Genomic DNA, 16,534 nt, shown 5'->3' with positions numbered 1-16,534 from the left:
GGAAACCATTTCTTTTCTCCAGGGCAGACAAGGTGACGTGAGATAAAAGGAAAGTTTACTAGACAGCACTGATTTAATGATCTTAATAAACCACAGCTATTAGTTCAATTACATAAAAGCAGGTTACCCTGACAGCCCTAATACCAGAAGATGATAAATGCAGATTAATTTCAGCTTCTTCAACCTTATTTGGTTCTCCTGATAGGGAATGAAATGCCTGAGTTTATCTTTTTGTAAATGTCTCATTGTCTAATTCTGATTTATAAATGGCTTTCTGGCCAGCAAAGGAAATTCTTTTCTCTCCTCTCAGCTTGCAGTTACTTACTGGTTGAGAACTTGATGTGGTCTTGCAAGTTTTTTGTTCCTTCAAAACACGGTGCTTAGGCTGTCTCACAAGCATTGCGTTTTGTTTTGCTCTGTTCTGGAGCTTAGGAAGATGCTTAACTAGCTCCAGCACAGGGGGATAGATACTCTGGGTCCACAGCATGTCCCCCACAGTGTTCTCATTACTGTGAAGATGTGCCTTTAATTAACTGCTTATAGCTAGCTTTGAGCCAGGAGTGAGAAAGAAGAGGACATCCCATCCCGTTTGCACTCTGCCTAGAGTTCAGATTAATTTCCTGCAGGTACACTTAGTCCCTTGATCCTGTCCCTCAGTCTTTGCAAAACAATAGTGGCCACCCCAAATTATGATTCTGGAGTAACCAATGCAATTGCAGTACTGCAAGGCTAAAAATAAACAGGCCATATATGTTGATTGACCTCACAATCTTCCCGTTTGAAAAACCATATGCAAATGTGAAAGATGAAGTCCATATTGCCTCTCTACTGGCTTTGATTAGATTTGACAGGACTTACTGAGTAGTTCAAAACTGATTTGTTAGTGGATGTGCTAAGACTTGGTGAAAGAGCTTTAGGTCTTGAACTGTGAGAAGGCAGTTGGCCAAACAACTCCTGTACTTTTTTCTTCTATATCTCCTTAATTGCCATGCCAAGCTCTCTACCGTAGTGTCTGTGTCTGTGCTCTAGCATTTCAGACCCCCAGTTGCCTCTCTAAAAGCAACAGTAGTAGCCACAGACCCCCTAGTCTTGATATCAAAACAAAAATTCCCACCATTTCAACTGCCTTTAGGTCATGAGACCTTAGATGAGAGGAGGGGCGGCTAGAGACCGTCTCCATCAGGTTAGATATTAGGAGGAATTTTTTCACACAGAGGGCAGTGACACACTGGAACAGGTTGCCCAAGGACGTTGTGGATGCCTCATCCCTGGATGCATTCAAGGCCAGGCTGGATGTGGCTCTGGGCAGCCTGGTCTGGTGGTTGGCGACCCTGCACATAGCTGGGGGGTTGAAACTAGATGATCGTTGTGGTCCTTATCAACCCAGGCCATTCTATGATTCTGTGATACGCATACTCTGTCTCACACCCTGGTGCTCCCTTGCAACAACCCACCCAAGGCAGGTGGAAGAAGCACAGCTAAGGCCAACAGCAGCCATGGCCCATGGAAGGGTCCTGTATTTTGGACAACTCAGCACTGTGTAGGTGGCAGACAGGATGGACTGTTGATTCATTAGCAAAAAAGTAATGTATTTTTAGGGTATCCCTTGGTAAGGCTGCATTATACAACCTCTGCAGCCCATTAATAATTATACTGGGTCTGGCCGGGTTGGAATTCACTTTCTTAATAGCAGCCCATATTGTTCTGTGGTTTGTACAGTGGCTAAGGCAACTTTGCTAACACAGCAGTATTTTGTCTATGACTGAACAGTACTTACAGTTGACAGGGCCAGTGGGTTGTCTTTACACAACCAAGATGCCACTCAGCTTCTGAAGGGGACCTTGTAAATAGTCTTGCTTAACAAAGTTGCTAAGTTCTTTGAGAGAACCAATTCGAATTTAGAAAAAGAAGTTTGATGAAGGCTGCCATGGAGATAGTCAGGCATAGGATGTATGATTGGGTAGGTGAACTGGGAAGGTCAGTGGGTAAAGGGGGCCTCATGCGCCCAGGAGTTGGGGAATAAAAGGGGTTCTATCTTCTAGAATTTTTGAGGGATTCCGGGGGAATTTAGATCTGTGAGTCCACTCTTTATTTGAAATAAAGTTACTTTAGCAGAACCCCTCTGTCTCTTCTTTAAACACCGACCACTGGCAAACAAGATTTTCTTCTCACATTACATTAAGGCTTTCCCACTCCCCCACAACGGTCAGCCCTCTCTGAGGATAGGCAGGAGGTCAGCAGGAGACACAGACAGGACAGTTGACCCAAATTGATCAAAGAAGTATTCCATAACATAGAGAAGTGGAAGTGGTCTATCTTGATTTTAGGAGAGCATTTGACACCGTCTCCCCCAGCATCCTCGCAGCTAAACTGAGGAAGGTGGGGTGGACGATCGAGTAGTGAGGGGGACTGCGAACCAGCTGAAGGAAAGAAGCCAGAGAGTTGTGGTCAGTGGGACAGATGAGTGTAGGTGGAGGCCTGTCGGTACTGGGACCAGTACTATTCGCTATATTCTCCAGTGACTTGGATGAGGGAGTAGAGTGCGCTGTTAGCAAGCTTGCTGATGAGACAAAACGGGGAGAAGTGGCTGACACGCTAGAAGGCTGTGCTGCCACCCAGCAAGACCTAGATAGGCTGGAGAGTTGGGCAGGGAGAAATGAGATGAGATACAACAAGGGCAAGCGTAGAGACTTGTATCTGGGCAAGAACAACACCAGGTACCAGTATAGGTTGGGGACTGACCTGTTGGAGAGCAGCGCGGGGAAAAGGGACCTGGCGGTCCTGGTGGACAGCAGAGTGACCATAAGCCAGCACTGCAAGAAGGCCAGTGGCATCCTGGGGTGTTTTAGAAGGAGTGGGGTTAGTAGGTCAAAAGAGGTTCTCCTCCCCCTCTACTCTGCCCTGGTGAGATCGCATCTGCAGTATTATGTCCAGTTCTGGGCCCCTCCGTTCAAGAAGGACAGGGAACTGCTTGAGAGAGTCCAGCGCAGAGCCACAAAGATGATGAAGGGACTGGAGCATCTCCCTTACCAGGAAAGGCTGAGGGAGCTGGATCTCTTTAGCTTGGAGGAGAGGAGACTGAGAGGTGGCCTCATTAATGTTTATAAATATGCAAAGGGTGTGTGCATCAGGAGGATGGAGCCAGGCTCTTCTCAGAGACAACCAGTGATAGGACAAGGGGTAATGGCTGCAAGCTGGAACATAGGAGTTTCCACAAAAATATGAGAAGAAACTTCTTCATGGTGAGGGTAACAGAACACTGCAACGGGCTGCCCAGGGAGGTGGTGGGGTCTCCTTCTCTGGAGACATTCAAAACCTGCTGGACACGTTCCTGTGTGACCTAATCAAGGTGTTCCTTCTAAGGCAGGGGGGAGCGAGGGGGATTGGACTAGATGATCTTGCAAGGTTCCTTCCAAACCCAGACATTTGGTGATACTGTGATTCTGTAACTGGTATGGAGAACAGACAGCAGCTATTACCATGAAGACATAAATAATAAATAAATAAATAAATAAAATACTCTTTTCACTTCTTAGCCAGTATTCTGGCATTTAATTTTTCAAGAGAAATAATACAACTTTTTTTAGCTAATCCTCTTCTCTTCTCTTCTCTTCTCTTCTCTTCTCTTCTCTTCTCTTCTCTTCTCTTCTCTTCTCTTCTCTTCTCTTCTCTTCTCTTCTCTTCTCTTCTCTGCTCTGCTCTGCTCTGCTCTGCTCTGCTCTGCTCTGCTCTCTTTCTTTCTCTTCCTCTCCTCTCCTCTCCTCTCCTCTCCTCTCCTCTCCTCTCCTCTCCTCTCCTCTCCTCTCCTCTCCTCTCCTCTCCTCTCCTCTCCTCTCCTCTCCTCTCCTCTCCTCTCCTCTCCTCTCCTCTCCTCTCCTCTCCTCTCCTCTCCTCTCCTCTCCTCTCCTCTCCTCTCCTCTCCTCTCCTCTCCTTTTAAATATCCCTTTTGTTCATTCCCTTTTGCCTTCCCAATCATTTTGCTCCCCTTTCCCTCTCCCCTCCCTTCCCCTTCTCTTCTCTTCTCTTCTCTTCTCTTCTCTTCTCTTCTCTTCTCTTCTCTTCTCTTCTCTTCTCTTCTCTTCTCTTCTCTTCTCTTCTCTTCTCTTCTCTTCTCTTCTCTTCTCTTCTCTTCTCTTCTCTTCTCTTCTCTGCTCTGCTCTGCTCTGCTCTTCTCTGCTCTTCTCTGCTCTTCTCTTCCCTTCTCTGCTCTCTGCTCTCCCCTCCTCTCCCCTCCTCTCCCCTCCTCTCCCCTCCTCTCCCCTCCTCTCCCCTCCTCTCCCCTCCTCTCCTCTCCTCTCCTCTCCTCTCCTCTCCTCTCCTCTCCTCTCCTCTCCTCTCCTCTCCTCTCCTCTCCTCTCCTCTCCTCTCCTCTCCTCTCCTCTCCTCTCCTCTCCTCTCCTCTCCTCTCCTCTCCTCTCCTCTCCTCTCCTCTCCCTCTCCTCTGCTCTCCTCTCCACCCATCCCCTCCCCTCCCCCCCCTCCCTTCCCCTCCCATCCCTTCTCCTCCCCTCTTCTCCCTTCCCCCCCTCCCCTTCCCTCTCCTTACTTTTTAAATATCCCTTTCTCTTTCCCTTTTTCCTTCCCACTATTGTTGCTCCCCTTTCCCTCCCCCTCTCCTCCTCCCTCTCCTCTCTTTTCCTCCCATTCCTTTTTTCTTTTCTCCTTTCTCCTTTTTCATTTTTCCTCTTGTTTTTTCTTCTCCTGGCTCCACCATTGAAGACAAAACTCTCTTATTTTCCTCCATGTCTCACTAGAAAAAGGAAAGTCACAAGTCATGACTGAGCAATTTTTGCCTCAAACAGACTTTGAGAGCAAGAAAGAAAAGCTGCTTCCTCCCGGGATCCCTCTAGCAGAGGCAAGCTATAACTGCAGTGGCAGGAGTGCCAGTACCTGTCTGTGGGCTCAAAGCAGCCGGAAAGAAGCTGTCAGTCGTGATGTCTGCCTGACAGCGGGTGAGGATGACCACCGCCTGGGACAGGAATGGCATGAACGTGCTGTGCTGCGGCGACGACGTGCAGCTGCGCAGGATGTAGTTGGTCAGTGGCACCTGAAAGAAGAAGGGGAGAAAGAATGACTGGCTGCATCCTTGACTCTGCAGGGCTTAACTGTGGACATTCAGCACATGAGCACTGCCTGCTCCCTTGACATGCTGCCAAGGCCTAAGCCTAAATTTCACACCAGCCACTCTAACCAAGCCCTGGCTGTGCGCTCTGCTTGTGCTTCTGTAGCACCTGAGGCAAATGGCACAAGCCGTAGTGCAGCAGCCAGCAAAAGTCCAAGACACGTGGAAGAAAGTCTCTTACGTCCCGACAGATGTCCTTTCCATACATCTGCAGAAGGGTGATCATCCACCTCCCAGCAGCACGCACACGCATTCCTTTGGCCTTCCGGAAGGTGTCCTTGATGGCCATCATGAAGTCGACGGTGTCTTCCAGGGGGAAGTTCCTGTACACAATCTGCAGAGAAATGAGAAGCAGGAGAGATCCCATCACTGCTCTGCGGCAGCTCTTCAAAACAGAAAGCAGTCTTGAGGGCATTCTTAGTTCAGCAGCTTGCCGGTCATTCAGGCAGCAATCACAATGCTCCTGCGGTCCATACCCCGCTATTAATACGTAAGGGGGTTGAGCCTTCTCTCAGCTTCTCCACCCGTGGTGTTTGCTTACATGCAAAGCCTACCTCCCAGCAGCCACAGTCTCACACACACGCACACACACACGCACACACACATCATAGAATCAGCTCCTTGCACTGGGTGCCTTAAGGCCAGACATAGCTCAGTGCCTCCGGCTGCTTGCTGAGAAAAGTGATCTCAGGGTGACAGCTCATTCTGGAGATGGTGTGAGAGGCTGGGGGGAGCAGAGGGACGTGCAAAAGCCTACGCACTGAGATCCTACCACCCCTTTTTCGGTCCACTTACCCGTGCGATTTTGGAAGAGGTCTGGAGCTGACGGATGGTGCTGCAGTCATTCAGCCCCACACACAGGCTCCCGATGTCTCCTGTCTGGATGACTCTGTTGGTCGCCTTGGCTGGAAAGAGCACAGGGAGAAAAGGGAAGTCATGCTTCCAGAAACAGAACTGCTTTCCACATGGGAGAGACAGAGAACAGGGTGGAGAGAAGAAGAGAGCTGCGCACAGTGCCTCTTCCTCCCGTAAACTGGGCCCAGCCCGTGGGGTTCTGGTAGTGCTGCGGAGGAGAGCAGAGGGCTGGCGCACGCCACTCTACTCACCTTGGATTCGGAGAAGAGAGCTCAGACAGGTGACAGCCAGCTGGCGGGATGTGGGCATGGGGTCACACGTCAGAGGCGCCAGCAATCCCACCAAGGAGCCAAAGTGCTTGCAGGCATCTCCTCTCTGCAGGGGCCAGAGGCAGGAAAAAAGCTGTAGGCAGCCCCAGGTCTCCCTAGCTTCTCCCACCTATGCCTTCCCCACACGGTGGGTGGCACAGCACGCACGGCTGGGCAGAGCTCGCCTTCCTGCTGAGGAGCACTGGGGAGGGAGCAGGGGCATGTGGTGGGGCTCTTTACTCACTCCACGCTCTTCACAAGCAGCCAGCAGCTGGGAGCAGATCTGCAGGGCCCTCTTGCGCTCCCACATGTTGTCTGACGTCATGGATCTCTGCAAGACGTGGGGCAGAGCATCTGTCTCTCTGCGGACATCTTTTCTTTCCCTTCATGCCAGCCCTCTCCCCATCCCTCATTTCCCAGCACTTTCCCTCAGGGCCTGCCCTGTGGCTCCACGCGGCCCCCCACCTCGCTGAGCACCGGCACTGCTGCCCCCGCTCTCTGCAGACACTCCTGCCTCCTAACCCAGGAGCTTTTCCTTGGCTGTGGCCTGCCAGGGGCTGGCTCCTGCCTTTCCCCCTGCAGGGCCCATTTCTCTGCCCATTTCTGAGCTCACAGTGAGCTGGCACGTCAGCAGGAGATTTCTCCCCCTCTCATCATCCTCTCAGTCCCCAGATCTCTGTCTCCGCTATCGACAGGCGCCATGCTTTCTCCCTTGCCCCACGTGTACTCACATGGACTATGTTCTGGAAGAAGCCACTGGTCTCTGTCTCGAGCAGGACCACCATGAGCCGGCCCAGAGCTTTCAGTGACGTTTGCAGAAGCTGAAAGCAGAAGAGGGCACTGAGCTGTGGCATCACGGCTGCTGCCAGAGCATAGGTTGTGTGTGCTGAGGAAGGGCTCCAACCGAGAGGTGGCCGTGAAAGTCACGGCAGGTTACCTGCAGGTACTGAGCTGCTTGCTGTGACTTCCTGATCTTCATCATCATCTTTGCTGAAGGGTGCAACACAACATTCTTGCAGCACAGACTCAGCATGTCACACATGTCCTTGGTTCCTAAAGAGGGCTTCAGCTTGCTGACAGGAGGAATAAAGGAAGAGAAAGCAGAAAGGGCCTTTAGCAGTGCTCGCCAGGCTGGTTCAGACAACATCAGAGTTTCTTCTAATGGACAGCTGCAAAGCCAACATCCCCAGCCTGTGCTGCTGAGCGCTGTCTTCAGTGCCAGCATCTCCCCGGCATCAGTGAACCACCTCCTGCTCTGATGGGAAGGAGACACCAGGTCTCCCTTCTCTTCCCTGCCAGGGGACAGGAGCACCAGGGCCTTTCTCCTTCCCAGAACCTCAGCTTCGCTGGGCACAGCAGCCCAGCCATCTCTCCTGTAGAAGTGACTCCCTCCCCCCTGCCCCCTCCAGGGCTTCGGGAGCTACCCAGAAGGGGGTCCACCATCCTGCCTTGCAACCCCAGAGGCTCCCACCCTTACTTACCTCAACTGCTCCAGGGCCAGAACCACCTTGAGGGGCACTGGGGAGACAGGGGTGCCCAAGTAATACTTCTTCAGCAACTCCTGCAAGTACCAGAGAAACACTGCCAAAGTGGGCACGTGAGAGCTCTTCCACCCAGCCCAAAGACAGACACGACGGCCACACACCAGCCCCATCACTCCCACATTTCTCACGGAGGCAGTGCAGGATGCAGCAGCTGCACAGCTGGTGAACCTAGCCGCTGCCCTGCCGCTGCCTGCCAGCACACAAGGTCCCCACCAGCGGGAGACGTGTGGCTGAGGGAGACCTGTACGGCTCCGGGGAACCGAGTCTCATGGCACAGCCCAAAACTCCACTGCAGACAGCTCTGGCTCTAGGCACTCACCGTCAGGATCTCCAGCAGCTTGCCCTTCAAGGAGGGGTTAAAGCAGGCCGAGTCACCCACAGCTTGGAAGGCAGAGCTGAAGTCAGTGATGCTCTGCACCAGCGCAAGCGTGTTCTGCAGGTCCTGAGGCCCAAGAGAGAAGAACATTCTTTGAACTGCGGAAAGGGCCAAGGGCTGCAAGGGGAACACGTGGGGGCAATGCTAAGGGAAGGGCTTGCATCTTCCTCTGAGCACAAACCAGTCCCCGAGGGACCTTTGGAAAGAGAAGGCCCATCTCAGCGTCCCCCCACGTGGAGGGGCTGCAGCTGGGTGCTCAGACAGCCTGGCACGCTACGAGCTCTCACCCGGCAGCTGCAGCTGTAGAGCAGCAGGATGTTGCCCACGATGTCTCCCTCCAGGCGGGCGAGCAGCTGTTCCTTGGAGGCACGCAGTGCCAAGCTGCCATGGGCGAGGATGAGAGCGCTGCGGGTGGCCTGAGCTCTTCTGCTGTCCAGCTCCATCTGTGTGGGGAGAAATGCCTTGAGACACTCGCTCAGCAGCCCCTGGTGCCCCACAATGCACCTGGGCTCCCAAGTGAAAATAAGGCAGCAGAAAGCCACGATGGAAATGCGTAATGCTTCACCTTCTTGCGTCTGGAACTCCTCCCATTTTGGCCTTTGCACAGCCTGACGCAAACATGGTGAGCGTGTCCAGGGCTGTGTGGAAGTTGCTCTCAGCAGCATGGCTGAGAAGAGAGATCATTCCCTGCACAAAAGAACAAGGGGCAGTTGGCGCAGGCCTGAACCTACTGGCGCGGGCGGCCAGCCACAGTGGCCGGGCTGGTCCTCGCCTGAGGGAAACAGTGCAGCAGTGAGGAGATCGAAAGGCTCGGAGCAGGGCCAGGAGAAGCGCTCTGCCCAAGGGACAGACCGGGGATGCTGGCAGAAGCTGGCTGGGAGGAGACCTCACCTGGGCCTCAGATGGCTCCTCCGCGTTTGCTTCCTCCAGGTGTTGCAGAAGCTTCTCTTGGATGTGGAGGACTTCCGTACAAGCTCCCAGCACTGTCCCCAGAGCCTTGTACAGGAAAGACTGCATGGGAAGGGAAGAGAAGGGATGGGGAGGAAAGGAAGAAGCTGAGATGTGGCAGCAGCCTGACCTGCTGGGAGAGGGCCGGGTGGGAAGGACCCACGCTCCCTGGGAGATGCTGAGAGCAGCTGCAGGGCCGAGCTTTAGCCACCCCCAGGCAGTTTGCAGGGAAAGGCCTTCTGGGGGGCACGGGCCAGGGAAGCAGCGTGAGCCGCCCGTGTGAGCAGAGCACCACCCGCAGCCCCTGCCCCAGTTGAGCACCTGCGGCTGCACCGCTGCGTAGAGCCGGGGGGAACCCACCTTTTCTCCAGAGCTGCTGGCAGAGCTGCTCAGCCACCGGCTCAGCTCGCAGCTCAGGCCCTTGGTCCAGGCCTCATCCTCCATGGTGTCCAATGATGCCCTCAGGAACTGTTGGGGAACAGAAGCCAATGTTTCCTTGCCCTTTGCCTCTTCCCACATTGCCACGTCGCCGCAACCTTCTGGAGAGAGGTGACTGGAAGAACAGTCCCTCTCCCAGCTCCCCGCAGCATTCCCTGCCTTAAAGCTGCCTGCCGCTCTCCTCCTAGGAACCCCCATGGACTTGGGGGGCAAAGAGGAAGAGGCAGCAGCACCAAGGCGTGCAGCCGCTCCGCAGCAGCATTTGAGGGCTGTTCCTGTCCCATATGGGAACGGGGCTCCTTGAGACAGGCAGATGCTTCTCTGCACCGTGCCTTCCAGCAATGCTGTACCTTTAGTAGGCGCTGCTCCCACCTTGCAGAGTCTGGGAAGCTCTCATCTTTCCCTGTAGAGCAACAAGAAGCAAAAGACCCTTGCTTGGGATCAAGCCACAGAAGAAGAGCTGCTGCAAACCAGGTTTGCCTGGGCACTCGGCACTGCCAAGCTGGGACCCGCACACCCTTCACAATGACCTGTCCCTCCCCACAAACACTGTCCCAGCAGGACACAGAACTGCTCCAAGACTGCTGTCTGAGGGGACGTGAAGCGCCCATCCGTGCCCTGGAATGGGCAGACCCCCGGGGGGAAAGGTCCCCGGGCCTCAGTGCTGTCTCCCTGGAACGGGAACAGCAGCAGAGCAAGCGTGGGGCCGCAGGCAACGCTTCCCCTCTACCACGCTGCAGAGCTCCATTTTCACTCCCCCGCCTTCCCTGCCTCCGCCCCTCCCTCCCCACCAGCACTGTACCTTCGAGGCACTGCAGCAGCAGGGGGATCTCAGAGGCCCACGTGGCCCCCACAGCTCTGTGGATCTTGCTGTGGAGGTTTTGCATGAGGAGCAAGGCAGCGGCTTGGAGTTCGCTGCCTGCAAAAAGGGCTCCCTGCCACCACCTGAGCAAGAGCGAGGAGAAGCAGGGTCACGTCTGCAGCAAGAGCAGCAGCTTCTCCCAGGAGGGAAGCAGCTTGGCTCTGCCCTGGAGGGCAAGGAGCAGCCAGCAGCTTTGCCCATGGTGCTGCAAGACCGGGAAGAGAAAGGCATCCCCACGGGTGAGGCAGGCACTGGCACACTCAGCCATGCTGCTTCCACCTCGGGGCCTCATGGCACCGGCCTCTGGAGCATCTACTCACCAACAGGCGTGCCAGCAGTGTCTGGGGAGTCAGCAGTGGGCCTGTGGGGAGAAAGAAGGGCTGAGTAAGACACAGACACGACGTGCCCTGCCACACACGCCTCCGCTGTCCCTTCTGGGTGCTAACACAGGTCAACAGAGCTCACCGGTGGAGTTTCTGCTCCTACCTTGAAAACATGGAGCTGAGGAAATGGGGATCCAGGTCTTCTACCTCCCGCACCATCAGGTCCCCTCTCTCAGCCAGCGCTTGGACACAGCGGGAGACCGGGATCAGCATGCCGGTGTACTGGGCTGGCACCACGTACAACAGCAGCCGTGGCCACAGGAGCTGTAGGGAACGAGGCGGGTTGAGCATGTCAGCATTCCTGCCTCCGCTCAGAGATGAAGAGGACTCTGTGAATTCCCCTGAGTCTTGTGTGCTTTAGAGCACATTGGAGGAGAGACCGGGGGTGTTGGAAGGGGATGAGGAGCACGTGGGTGTGAAGTCAAGGAGCGGCAGCGGGGCAGACTGTGACTTACTTTGGTCATCCCTCTCACAGAGACGTCCAGTGACCCCAGGATGTCCATACACAGCTCTTGGAGAGCTCCTTCTTCCCGGGCTTCTGGGCAGAAAGGTCTCCGGCTGCCTGCACAACAGTGTTGTTGGAACACCGGTTCCTCTTAGTTCTCAGGAGCCTCTCAGGAGGCTCAGGTGTGGCCCCACCGGTGCTTCGTGCCAGCCTCTGAGCCGCACGGGTCCTCCAACGGAAGATGCTGCCCAGTGTCCTTACCCTTCTTCCCTGCGGTGCGGCTGAACTCACTGAAGATGTGCCCCACCACATCCCAGGCTGAGCAGCTCCGGGCGTTAGCACTGAGCACATCCTTGATGAAGCGCAGAATGGCCCTCCTCACCTGTCAGGAGTCAATTGTGGGTTTGATTTTCCTGCTCAGAAGGCAAGGGAAGCCACCTACTCGTTGGGGCAGCCCTTTGGGCATGAGCAGAGACAACAAGAGAAGAGGAGGAGCCTTGGCTCCTCAGGCGAGGGCCAGGCCTTAGCACCAGGCTGTGCACTTTCCATGCACAGCACAGGGGCCTGACTGCTCTCCCCGCAGAAGCCATCACGACCATGTGGTCGCTGCCCAAAGCACTTCCCTGGGCACCCCAGCCCTGCCTGTTCTGGCAGCAGCAGCACCACCCCGGCAGCGCTTTCCTTTCCCAAATCAGCTCACCTGGGTCCTGGGGTCGCTGCACAGACACTGCACAGCCTCCACAACCTGGGGCAGCTTCTTTGCCATCACGGGCTCTGCAAGAGATGCGCAGAAGCATGCATGGAGGCACAGCCCAGATGGCAAAAGGGATCCCGGGAAGTCCCAACCCTCTGACCCTACTGACCATCAGAGCGAGCCAGAGCACCGAGCAGACCCAGGGCTGCCACGCGTCCAGCCTCCTTGTCAGCGCCCAGCTGTGACTGCAGAAACTGGACCGTTTCCTCTGGGCAGATCCGGGCTGCGGGGAGGAAATCCCGCACTGTGTTAGCCAGAAACTCGCAACCCATTCCGGAGGTTTGTGAGAGAGGTTTTGGCCAGGGCACCACCAAGCAATGCACGAGCTCCTCTCCTTACCCTGCAGCAGGGATGCAGTGGGTCAGCTCTGCTCTGTCAGCCTCGCTGTGCTCCTTGGTGTCATCAGAGAGCTGTGGGAACAAGGTCCATTGGAGAAAATTGCATCGGTATCGAGGATGGAAAAGAAAACTGTGCTGCCAGCTCTCGTCTCCCCTGGCACACTCAGTAAGAGGACATGCAGACAAAACACAGCCTGACCCACAGCATCCCTGGGGGCACACACATGGCTCCGGAGCAGCCACGGGCATGCAGGAGCTAAGGCTGAGCAGCTGGCAGAGGCTCGGAGCTTTGAGTCCTCCTGAGACTTAGCCAAGAGGGAAACTGCCTTGGGCGCAAGGATGGGCTCCCCTCACCTGGTAGAACACAGCACTGGTGATGGCCAGAAACTTGTCCTTCGGATGACAGATTGAACTCCCTCTAAGGCCTCCAGGAAGATATTGAGGCTCTGCAAGAGACCAGGAGAGGAAGAAAGGGCTGAAGCCACATCTAGCCACTTGGGAGCGGAGAAACTGATTCCCAATGGTTTGTCCGCTGGGAGAGCTCCCGCACAGGCGTTCTGGTTTGTCCCCGCCTCCCAGCAGCACCAGAGAGTCCCTCTGCTCTCAGCCGAGCCCTGTTTGGGCATCGGTTGCAGGCATTTCCCACCCAGCAGCCCTCTTCTGCCCCATCAGATGTAAAGTGGACGTGGTCTCCCTGGCCTTTAGCACAGAGCTCCTCAGGCACCCAGAGCTCCACGGTGGTGGTGGTGATGGTGGTGGTGAAGCCTCGCAAGCCCCAGGGGATGGGGCCCCAGTGACTCCTGGCTCCCTTCTGGCTCCTGTCCGGGTTGTTCCTTCCTTGCGGAAGAGCTCAGGAAGCCTCAGACCTCCCTTGGACGCCTATTACCTTCTTTCCCAAGGGCTCCCGGCTCCTCCCTGCATCCCACTGACCCCCCGTGGCACTTGCACGAGCCCCACGTCCATGCTGAGCCCTGCACAACATCTCACCTTGGTCCCCCTGCAGGTGTCTTGGACCTCCTGATACAGGGTGCACGAGCCAGAGGAGCTGCTCCCAAACGTGCTCTCGGGGCCGCTCCTCTTGCAGGAGGACAGCCAATCATGGTAGCCACAGCCCCGAGGACGGCCTGTTTGTCCTGGAGAGGGATGGCAGAGGCCCAGCATCAAAGACTGAAGGTCTGCCCTTCCTACAGGAGGGCTTTCTCTTTCCCTTCCCCTTCCCCATACCCCCGTGGCCCAGCAGGAGATGGGCTCACTCTGGAGGGCAGGGAGCTTTTCCCCACGCCCTCATCCCCAGCTATCCCTGCCGCAGCGCTGTGACACGCGGCTGCTTCCTGGCAGGGAGATCCAGCCCACAGCACAAAGCCAGTTTGGGGCCCTTTGCAGAGCCAGCCCACTCCCTCTCGTCACCCTTCTGCTCTCAGCCCGCTGGGCACAGACAGAGCTGCCGACACGGATGTCCCCCCTGCCATCCCGGGCTGGGAACGCAGCAGTGCTCACCTTTTCCTCCTTGCAGTCCTGCCAGTGCCTCAGCACAGAGCAGAAGAGCTGGGAAAGATTCTGGTAGATCCGCTCGCTCTCCATGGCAGGCCAGGGGCATTGCTTTCCAGAGCACAAGTGAACCTTGACTCCTTCCAGCCATTGTTTCACAACTGAAGAAACACAAAACAAAAAAATAACGAATAATTACTTAAAAAAAAAAAAAGAAAAGAAAAAGCTGAGAGACTGAGAGAAAAGGGAGCCCGTGAGAGCCTGCAGCAGGGCGAGGTGCAAGGGCTATCCCGAGCCCCCCTGCTCTGGGGCCGGCACTCACCAGCACAAGCAATGCGCAGGGTCCGGCCGCCTCTCACCCAGCTCACCACACTGCGCAGGCCGGCCAGCGTCAGCCACACGAAGGAGATGCACTGTGGAGCTGCAGAGGGGAAGGAGAGGGCCGCGGTCAGAGCCCCAGCAGCGAGGGAGGAGGGGCTGCAGCCCTGCATCCCCCAGCTCAACGCAGATCACGCACGGAGGGGAGAGACCCCTTTCCCCGGTTGTCGTAGACGTTAGGAAGCTGAGGGCACTCTACCGTAGCTGGTGAACAGTTTGCTCAGGGTGACGAGCACAAACTCCTTCGACATCTCCCCCACGGCCTTCAGGTGGCCCTGGAGCTCGGCCATCACCAAGGTGAAGTGTGTCCGGGCCAGAGCCACCAGGACATTGCTGGCAGCCATCCTCACGCTGTCCGGCACGCCCTGAAAAAAAGTCACTGGTGACACACGGCACAGGAGACTGCCTGAGGCCTTCCCTTGGAAGGGCTAAGCCACCGCCGTCTGCCAGCAGAACACCAGCGCGGGCAGGCGGCTCCCTTTGCCTTTGGGAGTGACCCCTCACCTGGGCTGCTGTCAGGTCCTGGGACACCTCAGCCAGCAGCCGGTTCAGCACTCCGCACGGCGGGGCGGCTGTCACCTTCCTGCAGGACGTGCTCCAGCTCGCAGTACGCCTGCGCTCGGTCACCCTGGGGACAGAGATCAGTCCCGTTTTGCTTTGCCCTTCTTCCCGGGGAGCTGCCCGCCATGCCAGTGTGCTGCCGGGGCCTGGCACCCACGGGACCGTGGCACTGGGCCAGGGCAAGGACTGGTGGTTGGATGTCCCCAGCTCACCTCGCTGTCTTGCAGGCGCTGCAGCAGCAAAGTCACGGCACAGGCAGGGACAGGGCTTGCCACCCTGCCTCTGGCCCTGCGACGTGTACCTCCGGGCACGCAGCCCACACAGGCAAAGAGACCTGGAAGGAAAGAGCAGAGCAGCTGCCGCTGGTGTTGCTTGGAGCCAGGGCCGAGCATCCGGCCAGCTCTGGGAGGAACGCTCCTCCAGCCCCACAGCGTGGGGTGGGCTGTGCCGGCACATGTGTGGTTGGCGGGGCGAGGGGAGAGAGCCTTCCCCTTGCTGGGGTACTGGAGAAACCACGGTGGGCAGCTGCACTCAGCAGAGCAAGGACGGTGCTGATGGCACGTCCTAAACAGACACCAGAGGCACACATGTGCTCGGGCAGCACCATGGTGTCCAGAGAGGTGGAGGGACCTCACCTCGAAGGGCTCTCAGCCGCTCCATCACAGCAGGATACCTCCAGATAGACGCAATGCTCTCTCTGGGTCCTCTTCCTGCGGGCCTCACAAGAGACTGAGCCACCGCTCCCACCGCTGCCACAGGGGTGTAGGAGGCAACAACTGTGACATCACACTGAGGAATGTCACCTCGCAGAGAATGACGTGCCCTGGGCTGGGGACCAGGCTGCATGCTGGGCAACCTTGCTGGGCCCCAAAACACGGCATGTTTTTGTGACGCACTCGGCTCTGGGGTGGACATGTTCTATGCCGAAGCAGGGAATCACCTCAGCAGGAGGGGGAGAGCCCCTGCCAGGGAGCAGCTGCCGGGTGCCATTGCCTGGCACTGACTTAGTGACTGGGGACTCCATGCCGGGAGGCACTGCGGCCCCCATTTGCTGCACAGACAACCTCTCCAGAGAGCTTTGCTGTCTTCCAGGGACACGTGTCAGAGACAGTAAGGAGACTCCATTGCATCTGATCCAACAAAAAGTCCACCATCCGCTTGTTGGCATTGAAGTAGAGTCATGAGAGGCTGCCATGAGGAAATGGCAGAACATCAGACAGGGCCAGATGTGCTACACTAACAGAGAGGAAAGAGGGAAAGGAAAAAAAAACTGAGAAACTGGGATACAAGGCCGTCTCTAAACTAAGGACTGGGGAGAAGAACTCCCAAAGAAAGCAACCTTTGATGGAAGAATTACCTGAGGGGAAGAAACCTCTTTGGAAGAACCCCCCCCCGGGCCTGCTTGCTGCAAAGATTCCTGGCTTTCTCCCATCTCCCGCAGCGAGTGGGATGAGATCCTGAGATCAAAGGACATACTACAAACCATGCTGGATCCACAGTGGTGACCATCTCTCTTGCTTTCTACAAAGGCTCCTTGCATTTATCTCTCTTCCATTGCCCATCTTTCCTTCCCCATATTCCTAAGCAACTGGGACTTATAATAAAGCGGGTCAGGCTACCATTTGACCTGTTGTGTCTTAATCTCACCGTTGGGTAAACGTGTGCTAACAGAACCTCCTCTGCCTCCTATATATTGGAGCTTAAGATCAGTGCATCCCTAAGAGTAAGTCATT

The 16,534-nt window shown here is 55.9% G+C and overlaps 2 protein-coding genes and 1 long non-coding RNA gene across 3 annotated transcripts; all 3 read right to left on the bottom strand.

Annotated features, from left to right (window-relative positions):
• Positions 1-4,626: 4,626 nt before the first annotated feature.
• On the bottom strand, positions 4,627-9,598 carry LOC425311 (maestro heat-like repeat-containing protein family member 2B). The gene is made up of 14 exons (XM_025152578.2): positions 9,515-9,598; positions 8,938-8,978; positions 8,772-8,814; positions 8,494-8,649; positions 8,150-8,272; positions 7,768-7,847; positions 7,224-7,359; positions 7,018-7,107; positions 6,531-6,617; positions 6,230-6,353; positions 5,919-6,028; positions 5,305-5,457; positions 4,892-5,048; positions 4,627-4,751 (listed from the first exon to the last, which is right to left on the bottom strand). The coding sequence occupies exons 1-14, from the start codon at positions 9,596-9,598 to the stop codon at positions 4,732-4,734; spliced, it is 1,404 nt and encodes a 467-aa protein (XP_025008346.2). The 3' UTR covers positions 4,627-4,731.
• Positions 9,599-11,551: 1,953 nt separating this feature from the next.
• LOC121109082 lies at positions 11,552-12,260 on the bottom strand. Its single transcript, XR_005843904.1, has 3 exons — positions 12,146-12,260; positions 11,983-12,056; positions 11,552-11,664 (listed from the first exon to the last, which is right to left on the bottom strand). It is a non-coding gene; the product is annotated as an uncharacterized LOC121109082 (long non-coding RNA).
• Positions 12,261-12,371: 111 nt separating this feature from the next.
• On the bottom strand, positions 12,372-14,591 carry LOC121107617 (maestro heat-like repeat-containing protein family member 2A). Its single transcript, XM_040652946.1, has 6 exons — positions 14,440-14,591; positions 14,185-14,283; positions 13,872-14,023; positions 13,432-13,507; positions 12,729-12,820; positions 12,372-12,446 (listed from the first exon to the last, which is right to left on the bottom strand). The coding sequence occupies exons 1-6, from the start codon at positions 14,582-14,584 to the stop codon at positions 12,372-12,374; spliced, it is 639 nt and encodes a 212-aa protein (XP_040508880.1). The 5' UTR covers positions 14,585-14,591.
• Positions 14,592-16,534: the final 1,943 nt, after the last annotated feature.

This window comes from Gallus gallus, chromosome 1 (genome assembly GCF_016699485.2).
Source record: "Gallus gallus isolate bGalGal1 chromosome 1, bGalGal1.mat.broiler.GRCg7b, whole genome shotgun sequence".
NCBI lineage: Eukaryota > Metazoa > Chordata > Aves > Galliformes > Phasianidae > Gallus > Gallus gallus.
The sequence above is the reverse complement of the archived record's forward strand: the minus strand, read 5'-3'. Positions and strand labels throughout refer to the sequence as shown.